General features: G+C 38.2%; 2 protein-coding genes across 2 annotated transcripts in view; one reads left to right on the top strand and one right to left on the bottom strand.

Moving 5' to 3' along the window:
- mboat2a (membrane bound O-acyltransferase domain containing 2a) overlaps window positions 1-16,087 on the top strand; it is a 241,599-nt gene that overhangs the window by 119,678 nt on the left and 105,834 nt on the right. The gene's annotated exons all lie outside the window — the stretch shown is intronic.
- asap2a (ArfGAP with SH3 domain, ankyrin repeat and PH domain 2a) overlaps window positions 252-16,087 on the bottom strand; it is a 56,992-nt gene continuing 41,156 nt past the window's right edge. Inside the window, exons 5-21 of the mRNA XM_079633281.1 lie at window positions 16,051-16,087; window positions 13,207-13,255; window positions 12,966-13,132; window positions 11,668-11,801; window positions 11,141-11,235; window positions 10,859-11,048; window positions 9,532-9,617; window positions 9,162-9,277; window positions 8,573-8,640; window positions 8,370-8,477; window positions 7,740-7,968; window positions 6,006-6,152; window positions 4,586-4,706; window positions 4,116-4,201; window positions 3,943-4,022; window positions 3,717-3,830; window positions 252-2,262 (exon numbers count right to left, since the gene is read on the bottom strand). Coding sequence (XP_079489407.1) covers window positions 2,188-2,262; window positions 3,717-3,830; window positions 3,943-4,022; window positions 4,116-4,201; window positions 4,586-4,706; window positions 6,006-6,152; window positions 7,740-7,968; window positions 8,370-8,477; window positions 8,573-8,640; window positions 9,162-9,277; window positions 9,532-9,617; window positions 10,859-11,048; window positions 11,141-11,235; window positions 11,668-11,801; window positions 12,966-13,132; window positions 13,207-13,255; window positions 16,051-16,087 — 1,902 coding nt within the window. The 3' untranslated portion in view covers window positions 252-2,187. The remainder of the gene's footprint in view (window positions 2,263-3,716; window positions 3,831-3,942; window positions 4,023-4,115; window positions 4,202-4,585; window positions 4,707-6,005; window positions 6,153-7,739; window positions 7,969-8,369; window positions 8,478-8,572; window positions 8,641-9,161; window positions 9,278-9,531; window positions 9,618-10,858; window positions 11,049-11,140; window positions 11,236-11,667; window positions 11,802-12,965; window positions 13,133-13,206; window positions 13,256-16,050) is intronic.

Genomic DNA, 16,087 nt, shown 5'->3' with positions numbered 1-16,087 from the left:
CTTAGTTAAAAGTGTAACTGTAACAGTCTTATCTAACAAAACGCCAGTCATTAGCTCTCTGTTTACAATTAAATATGCACAAAGCAAAGTCTACATTTATTTACAATCAGAGCCGGCCAGGTGCCGTCCGTATATATTGAGCTGAACGCAGGATAATTACATCCCGCCACAGGTCACTCTGGTCCGAGCTCAATCGAGACTAACATGACTGTAATTAAAAGTTACATAACAGACTCTATTAAGTTGCTCTGCAACCACATCAAACACTCATGACATTAAAAACGCTCCTGCACACAATTACTGACGGATGAGCATTTCAAAGCTTTAGAAAGGATTAAGAGAAGTGTTGTGAGGGAAATATGACATGAGGGATTTTAATTTCCCCTGGAATACAATTAGCGCTAGAGAAAGAAAGATGCAGAGTTATTACTGGTACAGGGAACACCCATCTGGCCAACCAAAGCTGGGAGATTCAGGGCACATCCTGGTTGGTGGAAATTCATATCTCAAACTGACACCTTGGAATCTGTTAAAAACGACAAGGTTTTAGTGCTCTCGAGCTGAAAACACTATTCAGTGTATGTTCGTGTTCTACACACTGAAGGAAGGTAAGGGTTCTTAAAGGGTTAGTTCACCCAAAAATGAAAATACTGTCATCATTTGATCACCTTCATGTCATTTTAAACCTGATTGACTTTATATCTAGCCAGGAATTTGTTTTGAAGAATGTCAAGCTTAAAAAAAAAGACAAGGAAAATTATAAATGTGGTCCATATGACACATGCACTGCATTCAAAGTACACTGAACCCATATGTTGACTACAACAGACTCATTAAGGTTGTGTTTGTTTCAAATATGACACGTCAAGTTGGATGTCATTGTTTTTCATTTCGAGGCAGGTTTGATTTTTAGCGAATAACTACGTCTTTCCAATCCAAACCTGTATGACTTTTTTTTTTTATATGAAACGCAAAAGGAGTTATTTTGAAAAATTCCCATGTTCTTCAAAATATCTTCTTTTGTGTTCCACAGGTTTGGAACGACATGAGGATGAGTAAATAATGACAGAATTTCACAGTTACATTAGGGCTTCAGAAGACTCTGAATATAGCAAATGAATCTTATGGACTACTTTTATAGTGCCTAACATTAACAGTGGCCATTTTGAAAAGGCACTCTGCACATTCTGCAGTACATGTTCTTTTGCACAGTTTGACAGAACATGAGGGTGAGTTAATGACCACATTTTCAGTCTATCGCTTTAAGAAAGAACGAGCCAGTTGAAAAATGACAGCGTTCCACAGGCCTCTCAAGGCAAACTGCCTACACACTGAGGGAAGGCCTGCAAAAGATCATTAAAATCAATAAGAGCATCTAAATCAAGACCACAGAAGGACAGCTCAGAATTATAAATATCTATACAGAAATAAACCTTCTTGATGCTCTTCACTGGCTCCGTTCCTCTCCCTGGAGGCGTCGAATGTTCACGAAGACTGTCACAGCGCTCAAAACTCGAGATTTTTCAATCAGTCTTCCTGTTCCCAGTCTCTTAGCCAGAACAAAAGCGCTCTTATGTCTGTGTTTCTCCATCTCTCATCCACAGTGCACTTCAGATATTTCCCAGGTGTGAGCGGTGGAATGCCTATTTATACACTCAGCACTGGGGCAGGTAGTGTGAAAATGGGGACATCGGAGCTCCCCTTCCTAGGGCAGACGGCTCTCGTAGCATATTCCTTGCTTAGCACCATTGACGAAGCTATCTTTCCCAACCGAGTCCTCAAAAGTCAGTGATTCTCAGATTATCTTTCTGCCTTTCCTTGCCAGACATGGAATGTGGGCAAATAAGACTATATTCACAGGCGATGTGTACTGTACTTCAAAACCTTATGCTATTTATTGTGTCTAAGAGGAATGAGGATGTGAATGATCTCGGACTAAAACCTTCATCTTGGTGACATTCTTCTCAGCATTGTGGTCATGATAAATTAAGTCAAAAGTGCATTTATTGCAACAAACTGTCGTTCTGCAACATATCTAGGCCACAAACTTAAAAACAAAATAAAAATCCGAAGCTCAGGAAGCTGTTATATTCCAGTGACTGCTCAAGCCAGGTGAGAGCAGGGATTAGTGGAAGCTCAGTGACAAAGGGAATAGCGATGATGATGATGTCCGTGATCTTCTGCCCCTCAGTCCATAATGAATTGCACGAATGTGACCGGAAACGCTCCTCTTCTCATTGGCTCTCCCTCAATGTGGCCCAGCTACAAAACAATCAAGAGAAAGTGTGTAACCAGTGTTGTAATTATTAACTGAAAATATTTAAAATGATTTTTGTTAATGGAAATAAGGCTGAAATAAAATGATCAATATTAGATGAAATATGTAAACTTAACAAAAAAAAACTTAATTGAAAATTAGAAATGTTGAAAAGTTGAAGTACTAAAATTAAAACTAAAGACAAATATATTTCATAAATATTAAAGCTAGACAGTTTTAAAAAAAACTTAATAAAAATTACAAAAGCACATGAAACTACTGAAATAATAAAATTACCATAATGGTATATAAATAATACTAAAATAACACTGGATTCATTTTTTTCACTTTAACATTTTTATTAGGGCCGGGACTCGATTAAAAAAATTAATCTAATTAATTAGAGGCTTTGTAATTAATTAATCGAAATTAATCGCATTTTAATCGCATATAAATATTTGACCTGAGAACAGTGAGAAGTAATTTTTTTCACATGGATTTTTAGTATACCATTGAATAATGACTGAATACATAAGCTTAAGCAACAAAATATTGTTTATCTTTGTTCAACCAAGTCCCGCAGACCAGTGCTATTTTTGCCATTAAGTGTAGCAATAGCCGTTCCGAATTCCTTGTTGCATAGCTTGCACACAATCATGCTCTTATCGACGCTTCCATCCGTTCGTTTTTTATAACAAAATGTCCCATCCACGGGGCCAACCAAAGCGGTCTCGTCGGCTTCTTTGTTCATGTTCACTGTGGTTTGTTGTTGTCTGAAGTTATCAAGTTATGAACATAGACTAATTATAAACTCACCGCCTAAACTCATCCAGTGAGAAACGTTCCGCGTTTAAATGCGTTAAAAAATTAACGCGTTATTTTTGGTGTAATTAATTAATCTTAATTAACGCGTTAAAGTCCCGGCCCTAATTTTTATACGTTTTTGCTTTTTCACAAAACAAATGGAACAACAACAACCAAAAAAAAACTGGCCTATAGAGACTTTTATTACACAAATTATATTAGCAGTAGTGTTGATCTGAGTAATAAAAATACTACGTGTAATACTCAAATAAGGAAAAAAACAACAGCAACAAGTGAGGTGGAAATGCAGTTTGAACCCACTGAAGCACATTCATATGTAAATACCACTGAAGTCACACAGGAACACAGAGATCTGGGGATTTGGCTGTACCATTGATGAGCCTCCATGGAGAATGAATGACTAAACACAGCCAGTGGAAACGAAGGCGATTGGCTGAATACAGACCGGCTACTTGTTTTCCAGCAAGAGACACTGAACCAGACCGCGGCCCTCAGTGAGTTTACTTATTAACACCGAGCCAGTAACAGAAAGGGAAATACAGTTAACTCACTTTTCTTCTCTGGTTCTCTCTCTCACACACAGCTGCTACTATATAAAGCGAGTCGTCTAGTGTGCAGCAGTCAGGATACTCACCCACCACTCCTGGTCCTCCTCACCATCCACCACGATGACCTCTCCCTCAGAGAACGTCAGCTCGTCTGGGTTATCAGCCACACAGTTATACATGGCCTTCACACGCTTCGGCTTCTGCTTGCCACACACCCATCAGGTTTGGGAACACAAGAACACGTCACTTAGTATCTCATACACAGTAAATATGTTATGTAAATATGGAACTTCCTCTTGTGGTTAAACATACCAGGTAGGTTTTCCTGGGCATGTGGGTAGCGGGCAGAGTTTGACCAATGGTGTTTTGGGGGCCTCCAGGAACTTCTTTAGCTGTTTAACAAAAACAGGAAATGACATCACTAGTAGCATTGCCTTTTCAATACAATAATGGCCGCAAGCCTTTTATTAAAACAATCAACTTACAGTTAACATGGTTTCTCTGACATCTACCTGGTCTCTCGATGGACCCCGAGCGCATCAGTGTGCTTTTACTGAAGGTTTTGTCCGCGCTGCAACCAACAAGAAGAGATGTGTGAATATTGTGTTCAGTTCTTGTAATATAGAGTACTAAAAGTAACGATATTTAGACTCAGGTCATGCTCAGATGAGTGCCCTACTTGTGTCGTCCTCTGGCACTGTGTGCGTGAATGAGGACTTGAATAGGAATTAATGACCTGGTAAATCAGCAGCTCCCTATGGGCATTTTCCACCTCTGCGTCCAGATAAGGACACGCTCGCCTTTTAGTCGGACTCACCAAACACTGGAGAAAGTTCCACTCAAGGACTAGCGGCTAACCGCAGCTATAACGAGTCTGTGTTGTCCTATAGGGCAGGACTGCCAGAGTAGAGGTGTGTGTGTGTGCATGTGGTCATGGGTTATTTAGTATTCTGACCTTGTAGCCCGGTTGATGTTCTGACCAGGAGGACCGTGTCCAGGTTTGGGTTGTATATTCTTGGCCTCCATCATACTGGCAGTTTTAGCCATAGGAGGGGGAGCACCACTGGGCACAAGAACTGCAGAGACCATCAAATAGATGCAATTATGTTAAACATAAACAGCTCACAATTACTATAAAAACAAAAAAGCACAGGATTTTCAATATTTGGTAGCAGGGTTCCCACACGTGAATTTCCATGACATTCCAGTTTTCCTTGATTTCTGGATAAAGATGTATATATTTATATAAAAATATGTCACACTTTAGTTTAGGGTCCAATTATTACCTACGACCTCAATAAACTCCTGAATTACTGCTTATTAATAGTAAGGTTTATAGGATTAATTAGAAAATTCTACATTCTGTAATCCACAATATGTATATATATATATATATTGACTTTTTTTAATAACTATTTGTCTTTTTTACGTTTGTCTTTGTGTTGTTTTTAAAGGTTAAGAATGTTTATGTTTTATTTTGTTGCCTGTTTGCAAATAAGAAAAGTATAAATTTAAAATAATATACTAATAATAATAATATTTTGTCTTATTGGCAAGGAAACTACAATTCCTAAATTTCCAAATATATCTAGTTTTCCCTTTATGGCCTGTACAGACAAAAATTATATATATAAAAAAAATTATATATATATTATATGATATACACACACAGGTTTGAAAATAACACCTGTGGCGGGTAAAATCAACTGTGGCGGATAACGCTTTCAAATCACTAGTCAATTTGGCTGGTTACTTATTACGTTTACTCACTTTGCTGGGGAAGTTCGTGTAAACGAAATCTGCAGATTTAGCGCAAATACTCAACTCGTGAGTCATCGTGATAAATACAGCGTATTCCGCAGAATCTGCGCATATCTGGCTTACTTGAACATACACGTCACTACGCAACAAATAACTATGCTTGTTTGTTTGCATTGAAGCAATAGCGAAGATTAAAAAGCATTTGGTTAACAGAAAATACATTATTTTCCAACATCATACATTTTTTTGTGTTCTTTGTACTGTATAAATCCGTTTACCTAAAATACATTTTTGGAGATGAAGATGAAAGAGGAAGGGAGGAGATGACTGGATGACTGGTTGTTGGTTAGTATTCAAACAAAATCCAGATTTTTTGAAGCCTGATACCTGGTATTGGTTCATGAATATCAATTAGGCTATGTGATAAGACAAACACAACTCACAAACACAGCATAACCTAATTCATATTCATACGTTTAGACACCGCCATCATAACAAGCAGATCCAGGATCAATCAAAGAACAATCTGACTCAAATCTAAATCTTAACACAAAGCACTCGCCGCTCGGCCTCGAGCAAAAGTGCATCCACTCATTCATGTACAGCCAACTCACGGGAAGTGGATGTGACCCGTAAGGGGGGCGCTGGGGGGTGCATGTTGGGGGGGTCGGAGGAAGATCTCTGCCTGCCGGTCAGATCTAGGGAGCCAGGCTTCCAACCGGGCGATCCCTGAGCCATTCCAGCAAGACCAGACGGCTGTACTGTGAGAAGGAGAAGAGAAGACGGAAAAAAGATGAAATGTGAGGTGAAAAGAGAGGACAGCGCTTTTGTTAACTCTTTTTCTGGACTTTGGTCCTGCTCCAGACCTGCAGAGATCCATTATGCATCTAAGTTCATTAATGTCTTTAAGAATACAGCTCATTGTGAAGAAGTGTCTTTTTTTTATCCAAGTGAAACTCTAACAGACAAATTCCACCAATCTCCGGTTTACTGGCATCTCCCTTATGGCATCTTAACAGACCTGTAAGTCCTTCTGAAAATTTCTGAAAGCGTTTGAAAGAAGCCCAGCGTCTGAGCTCATAACGCCTCCCTGTCCAGAGACTTTGGGAACGCACATATAGGTCAGAATCTTCACACGGCCGTTGCTATGGAGCTCTGCAGTGTAACTGGGTGAGGGTGAGAATTCAAGAACAGGTCAAAGAGATTTCTGCCATTTTAAGACCTGACATTTGTGAGGCTAAAAATACAGGAGCCAGTTGTGGCCTGAATGTGATCAAACAGAATTAGTGTTAGAATTAGAATTAGAATTAGACTCGTAGCTTTTTCTGCATGTTTGCTTTTTGTGTATGTTTAGTATATTTGTCATTTACAATTATAAATATTAACAAAGTGGATCCAGCTATGATTTTTTTTTAAAGTAGTTGAAGTTCAAATGTATGCTAGACATTTTATATACATACTCACCGGCCACATTATTAGGTATACCTGTTCAACATATCTAATCCAGCAACTCAATGCATTTAGACACGGTCAAGACGATCTGCTGAAGTTCGAACTGAGTGTCAGAATGGGGAAGAAACTTGATTTAAGTGACTTTAAACGTGGCATGGTTGTTGTTTGGGCTGGTCTGAGTATTTCAGAAGCTGATCTACTGGGATTTTCACGCACAACCATCTCTAAGGTTTAGAGAGAATGGTCAGAAAAAGAGAACATATCCAGTGAGCAGCAGTTCTGTGGGTGAAAATGCCTTGTTGATGCCAGAGGTCAGAGGAGAATGACCAGACTGGTTCAGCTGATAGAAAGGCAACAGCAATTCAAATAACCACTCGTTACAAGCGAGGTCTGCAGAAGAGCATCTCTGAACACACCGAACCTTGAAGCAGAAGGACTACAGCAGCTGAACACACACCAGGTGCCACTCCTGCCAGCTGAGAACAGGAAACTGAGGTACAAGGTACAAACTAAGGAAACTCACAAAATGGGATAATAGAAAAAAGCACCTGGTCTGATTCAGAATTTGGCTCAAACTCAAATCATCTCAAACTGGTTTCTTGAACAAGAAAATTAGTTCATTATACTCAAATGGCCTCCACAGTCACCAGATCTCAGTCCAATAGAGCACCTTTGGGATGTGGTGGAACGGGAGATTCGCATCATGGACGTGCAACTCACAAATCTGCAGCGCAACTGCGTGATGTCATCATATCAATATCAAAATCTCAGGAATGTTTCCAGCACCTTGTTGAATCTATGCCACAAAGAATCAAGGCAGTTCTAAAGGCAAAAGGCTCTTTTTCTTCTCTCAATCACTGTTTTTTCTTTTATAATCTGAGTGAAGTGTAAAGTACCTAAATTTCGGGGTGGTAGAGGTGGAGCAGAGGTGGACAGGGAGACCGGTGAGTTGGTGTTGATAATGGTTCCATACGTCTCGTTGTTGACCAGGTTGGGCACGAACCGCTGCTTGTCTTTGACCATGTCTCGAGCGTCTCGTGCCAGGCTGGCCGGACTGGGCTGAAGGGAGTTACTGCCCGGTGTGTAGCAGCTGATGGGCCTCTCGTCCCGCCGGTGAGGACTGGACTATAGACACAAAGGTCAAAGGTCATAAGTGGGACTGGGTAAACATTGTATATTCAACAAACAAATTTTGCAAACAAAACAAAAATGAATCAGCATTTTAACTATTGAGATGATTAACAAAGCACTTATTATTTGATCAATTTAATATTTGGATATTAGCCAAATATGCGCTTTGAAATGCAGAATCAATAAGGAATTAAAAATAATCCAATATAATTATTTCTAGTGTTCATTTAGTTAAAACAGCGTTGAAAACATGCCTTGATTATTTTTTTTAAATATGACTAAATATCTACACCCACTAAATTAGCCATTGGCCATTACTAAATATCTACACCTATACACAACTATATTAGTCAAGCAAAAACCAAAATGCTTCTCCTTAAGGAGTTTTTCCTCACCTTCTCATCCAGATCTTCATCACTCTCGTCCAGGTCTTCATGCTGAAGTCTCCACTCGTACTCCACATGCACGTGAGCATTGAACTTCCCTGCAAGTGCCTGGTTCAGCTAAAAGAGAGACGAGCATACCGTAAACAACATCTAGGCCAGTTATCTCGCATATTAAACTACAAGAACTTTATATGTACAACATGACAGCTCACCAGTTCCTCACACTGCAGGTGTTTGAGTCGCCTGGCGATGTCAAGCGGGGTCTCGCCAGCCTCATTAGCTAAACATACACAGAAACACATTTCAAGAGGAGGATACGCTGGTTTGATACATTTTAGAAAGTATCACAGGTTCCCACCACATTCTGTACTCTTGGCTTCCTGAGCTGAATTTGACTTTACAGACAAGACAAAGCCAAGTCGATCCAGACAGCTTGCTCACAAAAGACGCTGGCAGGGATCTGAGAGGAGATTCCCTGGCACAGATTCACCCACACACATACTGTACATACACACGCAGAACTGCTAGGCCACACATGACTCCCTGTTATCTTTTCTTCCCATTCTTGGTGGACAGATCAGTCAATAACAGAACAACAACAGAATTACAAAATCACCTCGCTAACTTTTCCCAGCAGTCAAAATAAGAACATGGTGTGAGAACAACATCCTGAAAAGTGCCACCAGACAAAACAAGGACCCTGGGAATCCTTAAAGACATCATGAAAGGGATCCCGTCAATATGTCACACCCAAACTTCCCGTTTCAACAGGAACTACGGGAGATTTGATTTGCTGCATACCGATGTCTATAGAGGCCTTTCCTCTCAGCAGAAGTTTGAGACACTCGCTGTTGTCCGTCAGGCAGCAGTAATGCAGCGCTGTACTTCCTTTAGCCGTTTGCTTATCCAAGTTTAAACTGAGGGGAGAAACACACAATTTTACCTGTTTAGAAAACATTCAATCTCAATTTTCCATTCCAGGCACAGCTATAATTGCCTCTTTTACATTCAAAACCAGCACTTTAAAACAGCTCTGGTCAAATCAATGACAAAAAAGCAGTTCATTCAGATTCAGCTGTTGGGTAGCATCAGTCAGCACTTGGTCAGCAAAGAAGGGAAATAAACTCGGGAGAGGTGTTTTCCAGCCTCTGCTCGGCTGTCTGAGTCTTGCCTGTTCTGGGTGAGGAAGTCTATGATGTGAAGGGAGGTTCTGTCCACCAGTCTCACGGCCAGATGAAGGGCTGTCTCACCTTGTTCCTACCACACCAAACAAACAAACAACATGACATTTATACAGTAGCTTGGGTTTGTGCATAAGAGCCACCCATGATTGAATAGACCATGATATTGTGGGCATATGTGTGAATTAACCATGAGTACTTCTACAGAACACATGTAATCTTTCGTGAAAATGTGGTCTGTTCGGTTTTATCTAATGACATGTATTCATGTGAAGGAGTTTTGCATGTTCTCCCTGTGTCTGGGTTCCTCCGGGTTCTCCGGTTTCCCCCAATCCAAAAACAAGCAGTATACGAGAATTGGAGACGCTAAATTGTCCGTAGTAGGTGTGAATGCGTCTGTGTGAGAGAGTCCCAAGTCACATATTGTGCAGGTTTGGGAAAAGACCTGGCGATCCACCCCGGAAAAATCATCGGCAAGAAAATTCATGGACATCTCGCTTATGGCGAGAGAATTACCAAGAGTCGGATACGACTGAAATGGTTAATGAATAATGATGATTCATGTAAAACTTAAATATTTATTATACTCAAAAGCACACAAATTTTCTGCAATTAAATGCAAAATATTACTGAATACTGAAAGAATTACAATGAATTTCCTCCAAAATATCACAGTAACGGTTACTAATGTAAATTCATATTAAATGAGTAAGGGATCGGAATCAAATAATAAATGAGTAAGGGAACACATATAAATTCAAAACACAAGTACATTTTTTATTTTTATTAATGAAGTAATTTCAGCTGAATTTTATTTCAAAGTATAAATTAAATAAACATTCAAATCCACATTATCTATACACACACATACAGTCGTGATCATACGTTTACACACACCTTGCAGAATCTGCTAAATGTTAATTATTTTAACAAAATAAGAGGGATCATACAAAGTATGTTATTCATTTTTATTCAGTGCTTTCATGAATAAGGTATTTTACATAAAAGGTGTTTACATAAATCTATTTTTAGTCTTGTGGACTATATGTAAACATATTTTATGTAAAATACCTTATTCATGAAAGCACTGAATAAAAATGAATAACATACTTTGCATGATCTCTCTTATTTTGTTAAAATAATTAACATTTTGCAGGTTCTGAAAGGTGATGTAAACTTTTGAACACACACACACACACTTCCACCAAAAAAATGACATTTAATTATTATTTTATATAATTTTGATTAACTATGATTACCATGGTCAATTATTGTAAAGGAAATAACTGATCCGAGGAAAGATAGTAACAGACTCACATGGCCGTTGGCCAGAGGAATCGGCTCCATTAGGTCGACCCCCTCAGCGTAGACCTGAATGAGAGAGAAAATATCCCGGGCCTTCACGGCATCACAGAGCGTGTGCAGTTTCGACAGCGCGTCAGGACACTTCTTACGAGCAAAGCGCTTCTCTGTGTACTTGGCCATGATGAAGTCTTTCCTCGCCTGCCTGAGGCATTGAAAGGAAATTAAACAAGAATGAATTTGCATAAAAATACAACATCAGTGATGACAAATTCCCAAAGAGAAACTTTGGCTTACATGTCACTGGCCGGGTTTGGTTTGATCACGTCTTCTGCCGTCAGACAAGCTTCCATGATCTCATTAAATCCAGCATTCCCCACGTTCTTGGCCAGCTAAACACCACAACACACACATGCATGCAAACACACGCATGAAATCAAAACAAAACTAATTGCACTTCGCAACTCTAAAGTACCAACAAAAGCATTTATTCAGGGTCCATTTGATCTGTTTTGTTACTTCATAATATCCCAATCAGCCAAACAATGTCTCTTGGCACTCAATCAGAGACCCGAGGCGTTCTCACTGTGGCTAATAGTTCTGCAGTCTTGTGTAATTGCTTTAATGATCCTAAATTGCTGGCCAAAAAAAGCTTTGGGCTGAAATCATGCGTGTGGAATAACTCCCAAAGAGCCCAAGTGATTTAAGCAAACCCTATAAAAATTTCAAGCACGACGGCTGAATTAAAAGAATCCAGCGCAAACTAAATTCATAAACCCAATATTAGGCTTCCAGCAGCAGTGCTGGGGAATCTGTGAACTAACCAAGAGCTCTGAGGTGCTGAGAACATCCAGTGTTAGAGACTGGATTCTGGAGTAGTGCACACCCAACTCCCGGTGGATCCCTGAACATTCGATACAAGTCAGGATGCCCAGGTTGGTGGAGAGCCACGTGGGACCTGAGGGAGAATGAGAGAGGAAAACATACTTTAACAGAAGCTGTCAATCAAGAATGTGTAACATCGAAATGGAAATTAAAAGATGAAACGGCTAATCCTCATTTCCCACAATGAATGTCAAATGGAGTTTTATGGTCATTGATCAATTATGCAAATTGCTGGAGCGAGCAGTAAGCACACACACACTCTAAAATCTCAATCTACTGTAGCTTGCAACATTTCTTGATCACACAATATCCAGAGGTATAAAATAAAAAAATTTGTGATAATAATAAATGAACATTATTATATTAATTAGAATAATAAACAAATGTTGTTGATATCATTGTTATATTACATTATTATATTTTATAAATTGATTTTATTTTATATAATGAGGTACTTTTGGGAAATAAACAAATACAGTTACATTATTTAATAATAATAATAACAATTATTTTTGACAATTAACAATTATTTTTGTTGTATTTATTATTATTAAACAAATATTATTATATTAATTAGATTTTAAATTCTACCATATTTAATTTAATGATATATATTTTTCTTATTATTTGGTCCCTTTATTATTATTATTAAAAAATAATAATAATGAATACCTTGTTATCATTATTGTATTAGATTATTGTATTTAATAAATGTATTAAATTATATAATTATTTTATTGTTGTATTCATTATTATTATTTAATTAATGTAATATTTAACAAATATTAAATAAATGCTGCAATTATTATCATCACCATTTTAAAATGACATTATATTTAATAAACCAATGAAATTATATAATAAATAAATAAATGTTATTATTAGCATTATTGAAATACATTATTATATGTGATACATTAATTAAACTGTATAATAATTTGTATTGCTGCATTCATTATTAAACAATAATAATAATAATGTGAGAATAAAGATAGATGAAGTTCAGCCTCATTGTGGCGGTTTCTTTTTTCTGTTTTTTTTTTTGACAGGTTGTTTTGTTACGCAGGTCTTTTTTTTCCGGACAGGTCCACCCAGAGCAGCATATGCAAATTCAATCATTTTAGCAGAGTTCCTTTACTACCAACTTCCGCTTTGTTCTTCCTGTGAGACAATTCAAAACAGCCCCCCCTCCCTCTCTCTCCACTTCCTCCTTCCTGTCGATGTCCAGGTTACTCACCGGGAGCTCCACAGTCACAGCAGACGTCGTTCCCCGCCATCCGCTTGACCTCACCCAGGATGGCCTTGGTCAGCTCCTGCACAATGTTGTTCTCGCCAACATGCTGGTCTCCCTTAAAGGCGTTGTTGAGCGCCTCCTCCTTGCTGTTCTGCAGAACCGAGATCCATCTGAGAAGAGACACGCATAGTAATGACAGGTTTCAGGACATGACAGGACGCACAGCACACACAAACACACTTACATTTGACACTCTGGCTCATCCTCTGCCTGGAAATGATACGTTCTGTCATCTAAGAGTGAACAAAAAAAGAGAAAGACTGTTAGATCAAAGGACAAATAGATCTTGGAGAAAACAAAGTGACTAAAAGATCTGCCCTATATTTTGAGTACAACTCTGAGTAACAATCACTTTTCACACTGATTTGTACCAAAATTACAACAAGGCTCAAATGCTATTATATTTTATATCGCAAAAAGTTGTGATATCCTACATGAACCACTACAAATAGACAGCACTGTTGTAATAAACATTGTACGTTGTCCTGGCAAATTTGATCCAACTTAACTGGCTTGTATAACAATCATACTCTGTCCTATGAAATTTCCATAGATTTTAGTATTGTTTATGTACCATTATAGTATTCATTTATTATTTATTTTATTAAAGGGGTCATGACATGAGAAACCAAATTTGCCTTGATCTTTTGGTATATAAGAGGTCTTTGTACCATTAAAACGTCCTGCAAGTTTCATAGCTTAAGACTTCCTCCCCATTATAAACGAATCATTTATTTAATCAAGCTCTAAATACAGCTCGTTCTGGATCCATGGTAAGAAGTGACGTCACAGTACGAAGTGACGTCACAGTACGAAGTGACGTCACAGTACGAAGTGACGTCACAGTACGAAGTGACGTCACAGTACGAAGTGACGTACCAGCGTTTGCATATAGACCGCCTCCAGCACAAGACAACTACGCTTAAAGCGCAAGACAACTACGCTCATTTCGTATCATTGTCGCGCCTCACAAGTGTTCAGTCGACAGACAGCGAGTGGGTCTGTGTACAGGGTAGTGTTAATTTCGTCACCTATTTTTAATTTAGTCTTAGTCTTGTGCCAAATGTCCTTGTTAGTCTTAGTCATATTTAGTCATTCACATATCTTTTTTTGTTGGTCTAGTTTTAGTCGACTAAAAGTCTCATCATTTTAGTCTAGTTTTAGTCAAAAGAGAACTTAAGGTTTAACTAATTCGCGGGCATCAGTGAGTCGCTATCAATATGCGGGAGACTTCCGGAACTTCCAGGAGGCTATTTTTTTTACACCATCGCTTCGTAACGTTACTTGAGCAACAGCGCGAACTCATTCGGAATATTTTAAAGGCGTAACAGCTGATGAAAAAGCAGAGACGATTGTAGACGAAAATGAAGAGAGAAGTTATCTTATTTTTTTTTTATGCAAAACATTTTCGTCTCGTTGTTTTTCGTCAACAATAATACATGTTAATTTAGTCTTAGTCAGCGTTTTTGAACAGTAGTGCAGTCTCGTCATCGTCTCGTCTTAGTCATGGAAAAAAAAGTCGTTGACGAACATATTCCGTCTCGTCTCGTCTGACGAAATTAACACTAGTACAGGGAAATTACAATGCCACGCAGATGTGCTGTTCCTGGCTGTGGACAAACAACATCTTTGAATACGCTGCAAAAGATCCAGTCGTCAGGGAAAAATGGATGCACTTTATTTTTTGCGGACGTCTCAGTCACGGCAGTGTTAGTTTAAGCATTTGTTCTATACATTTGAAGGATGAATGTTTTGAGAACAAATTCCAAAATGATGCTGGCTTTGCCAGAAAACTGTTGCTCAAAGATAAATCCGTGCCGACTATTCTGGGCTCAACAACGACGACACAAACTGTAAGTAATGTATTTCAAACTTTAAACTACTTTTTAAATACGCTGAATCCGCAAATGTTCTGGCTGGGGGCGTTAATAATTGATGCATAGGCACTGACGTTAGCCAATCATAACAGTGGGCGTTAACACTGAACTCTAAAAGGGGAAACACCCCCAAAACAGACTGTTTGAATCAGAGGATGAGAAACAGGGTGGGAAAAGGTCATAAATCACTAAATTTTAAAAGTTTTTTGTAAAAAAAACTATAGTAATACTATAATTGCACCAAAGGGAACATAATAAAAAAATAAAAAAAAACATATCATGACCCCTTTAATATTCTGAATTAGCTTTCATTTTTATATTTTCAGATTTGATTGCAATTTTAGTTTGGTTTAGTCATTTTAAAGTTTAGTTTTTTTTTTTTTTTTTTTTATATATAGCTTCAATTCAGTTTGTCATTTTATTGCTTAAACTTAACATTTTATTTCAGTTAGTTGTTTAAGTTTATCTAATATTTATAATTTATCTTATATTTTATTCAGCTTTAATTCAATTAACAAAAACGTTTTTTAATAGTTTAAAAAAAAAAAAATCTAATGAATAAAGGTCTGTTACAGATTTCATTTAATAGGGTTATTTCAGAGGCTCTGCTGTTTTGAATACACTATCTGAAGAACCTTTTTTTGCACTGTTTACATTTACATTCTGTACCATTTGTTTATATTTTTGGTATGGGTGTGTGTGCACTTTTCTACTGAGGAAGAAACGCTTGCATTTCCCTCACAAGAGTGACACTGAGAGAATCTATTTGGAATGAGGAAAACTGGGAAAAAAAACATAAGAGGATGGGCAGGCAAGATAAGCTCAAACTCTCCCACTCATGGAGCGACACATCAAACTGAACTTGTTTTTCTCTCTGGCATTAGTTTCCTGTGGTTAGATGAGATGTTAAAGGAAGCACAGGAACATGGGAGAAAATCCCTCAGCCAGGGTCACTGTTTCCTCAGCCAATATTTCCTCATAGATAACAACAACACAGTTACACTGTAGCCTTAAAAAAAAAAAACATTCTCAACTGCTCTCAACATTCTCAGCTAGGTCTTTAGCAGCCAGGTTTTAACTACGTTTTACAGATCTCCCAAATGAGATTTATAAACATGAGTGTGAAGTAATTGTGACGGGTGTAACCGTACGAGAGATGAGGTCGAAACTTTTCTTCTCCTCTGGGTT

The sequence above is a fragment of the Phoxinus phoxinus genome, assembly GCF_949152265.1.
Source record: "Phoxinus phoxinus genome assembly, chromosome: 13".
Classification (NCBI taxonomy): Eukaryota; Metazoa; Chordata; class Actinopteri; order Cypriniformes; family Leuciscidae; genus Phoxinus; species Phoxinus phoxinus.
Note: the sequence above shows the minus strand (reverse complement) of the source record. Positions and strands in the feature narration are given on the sequence as shown.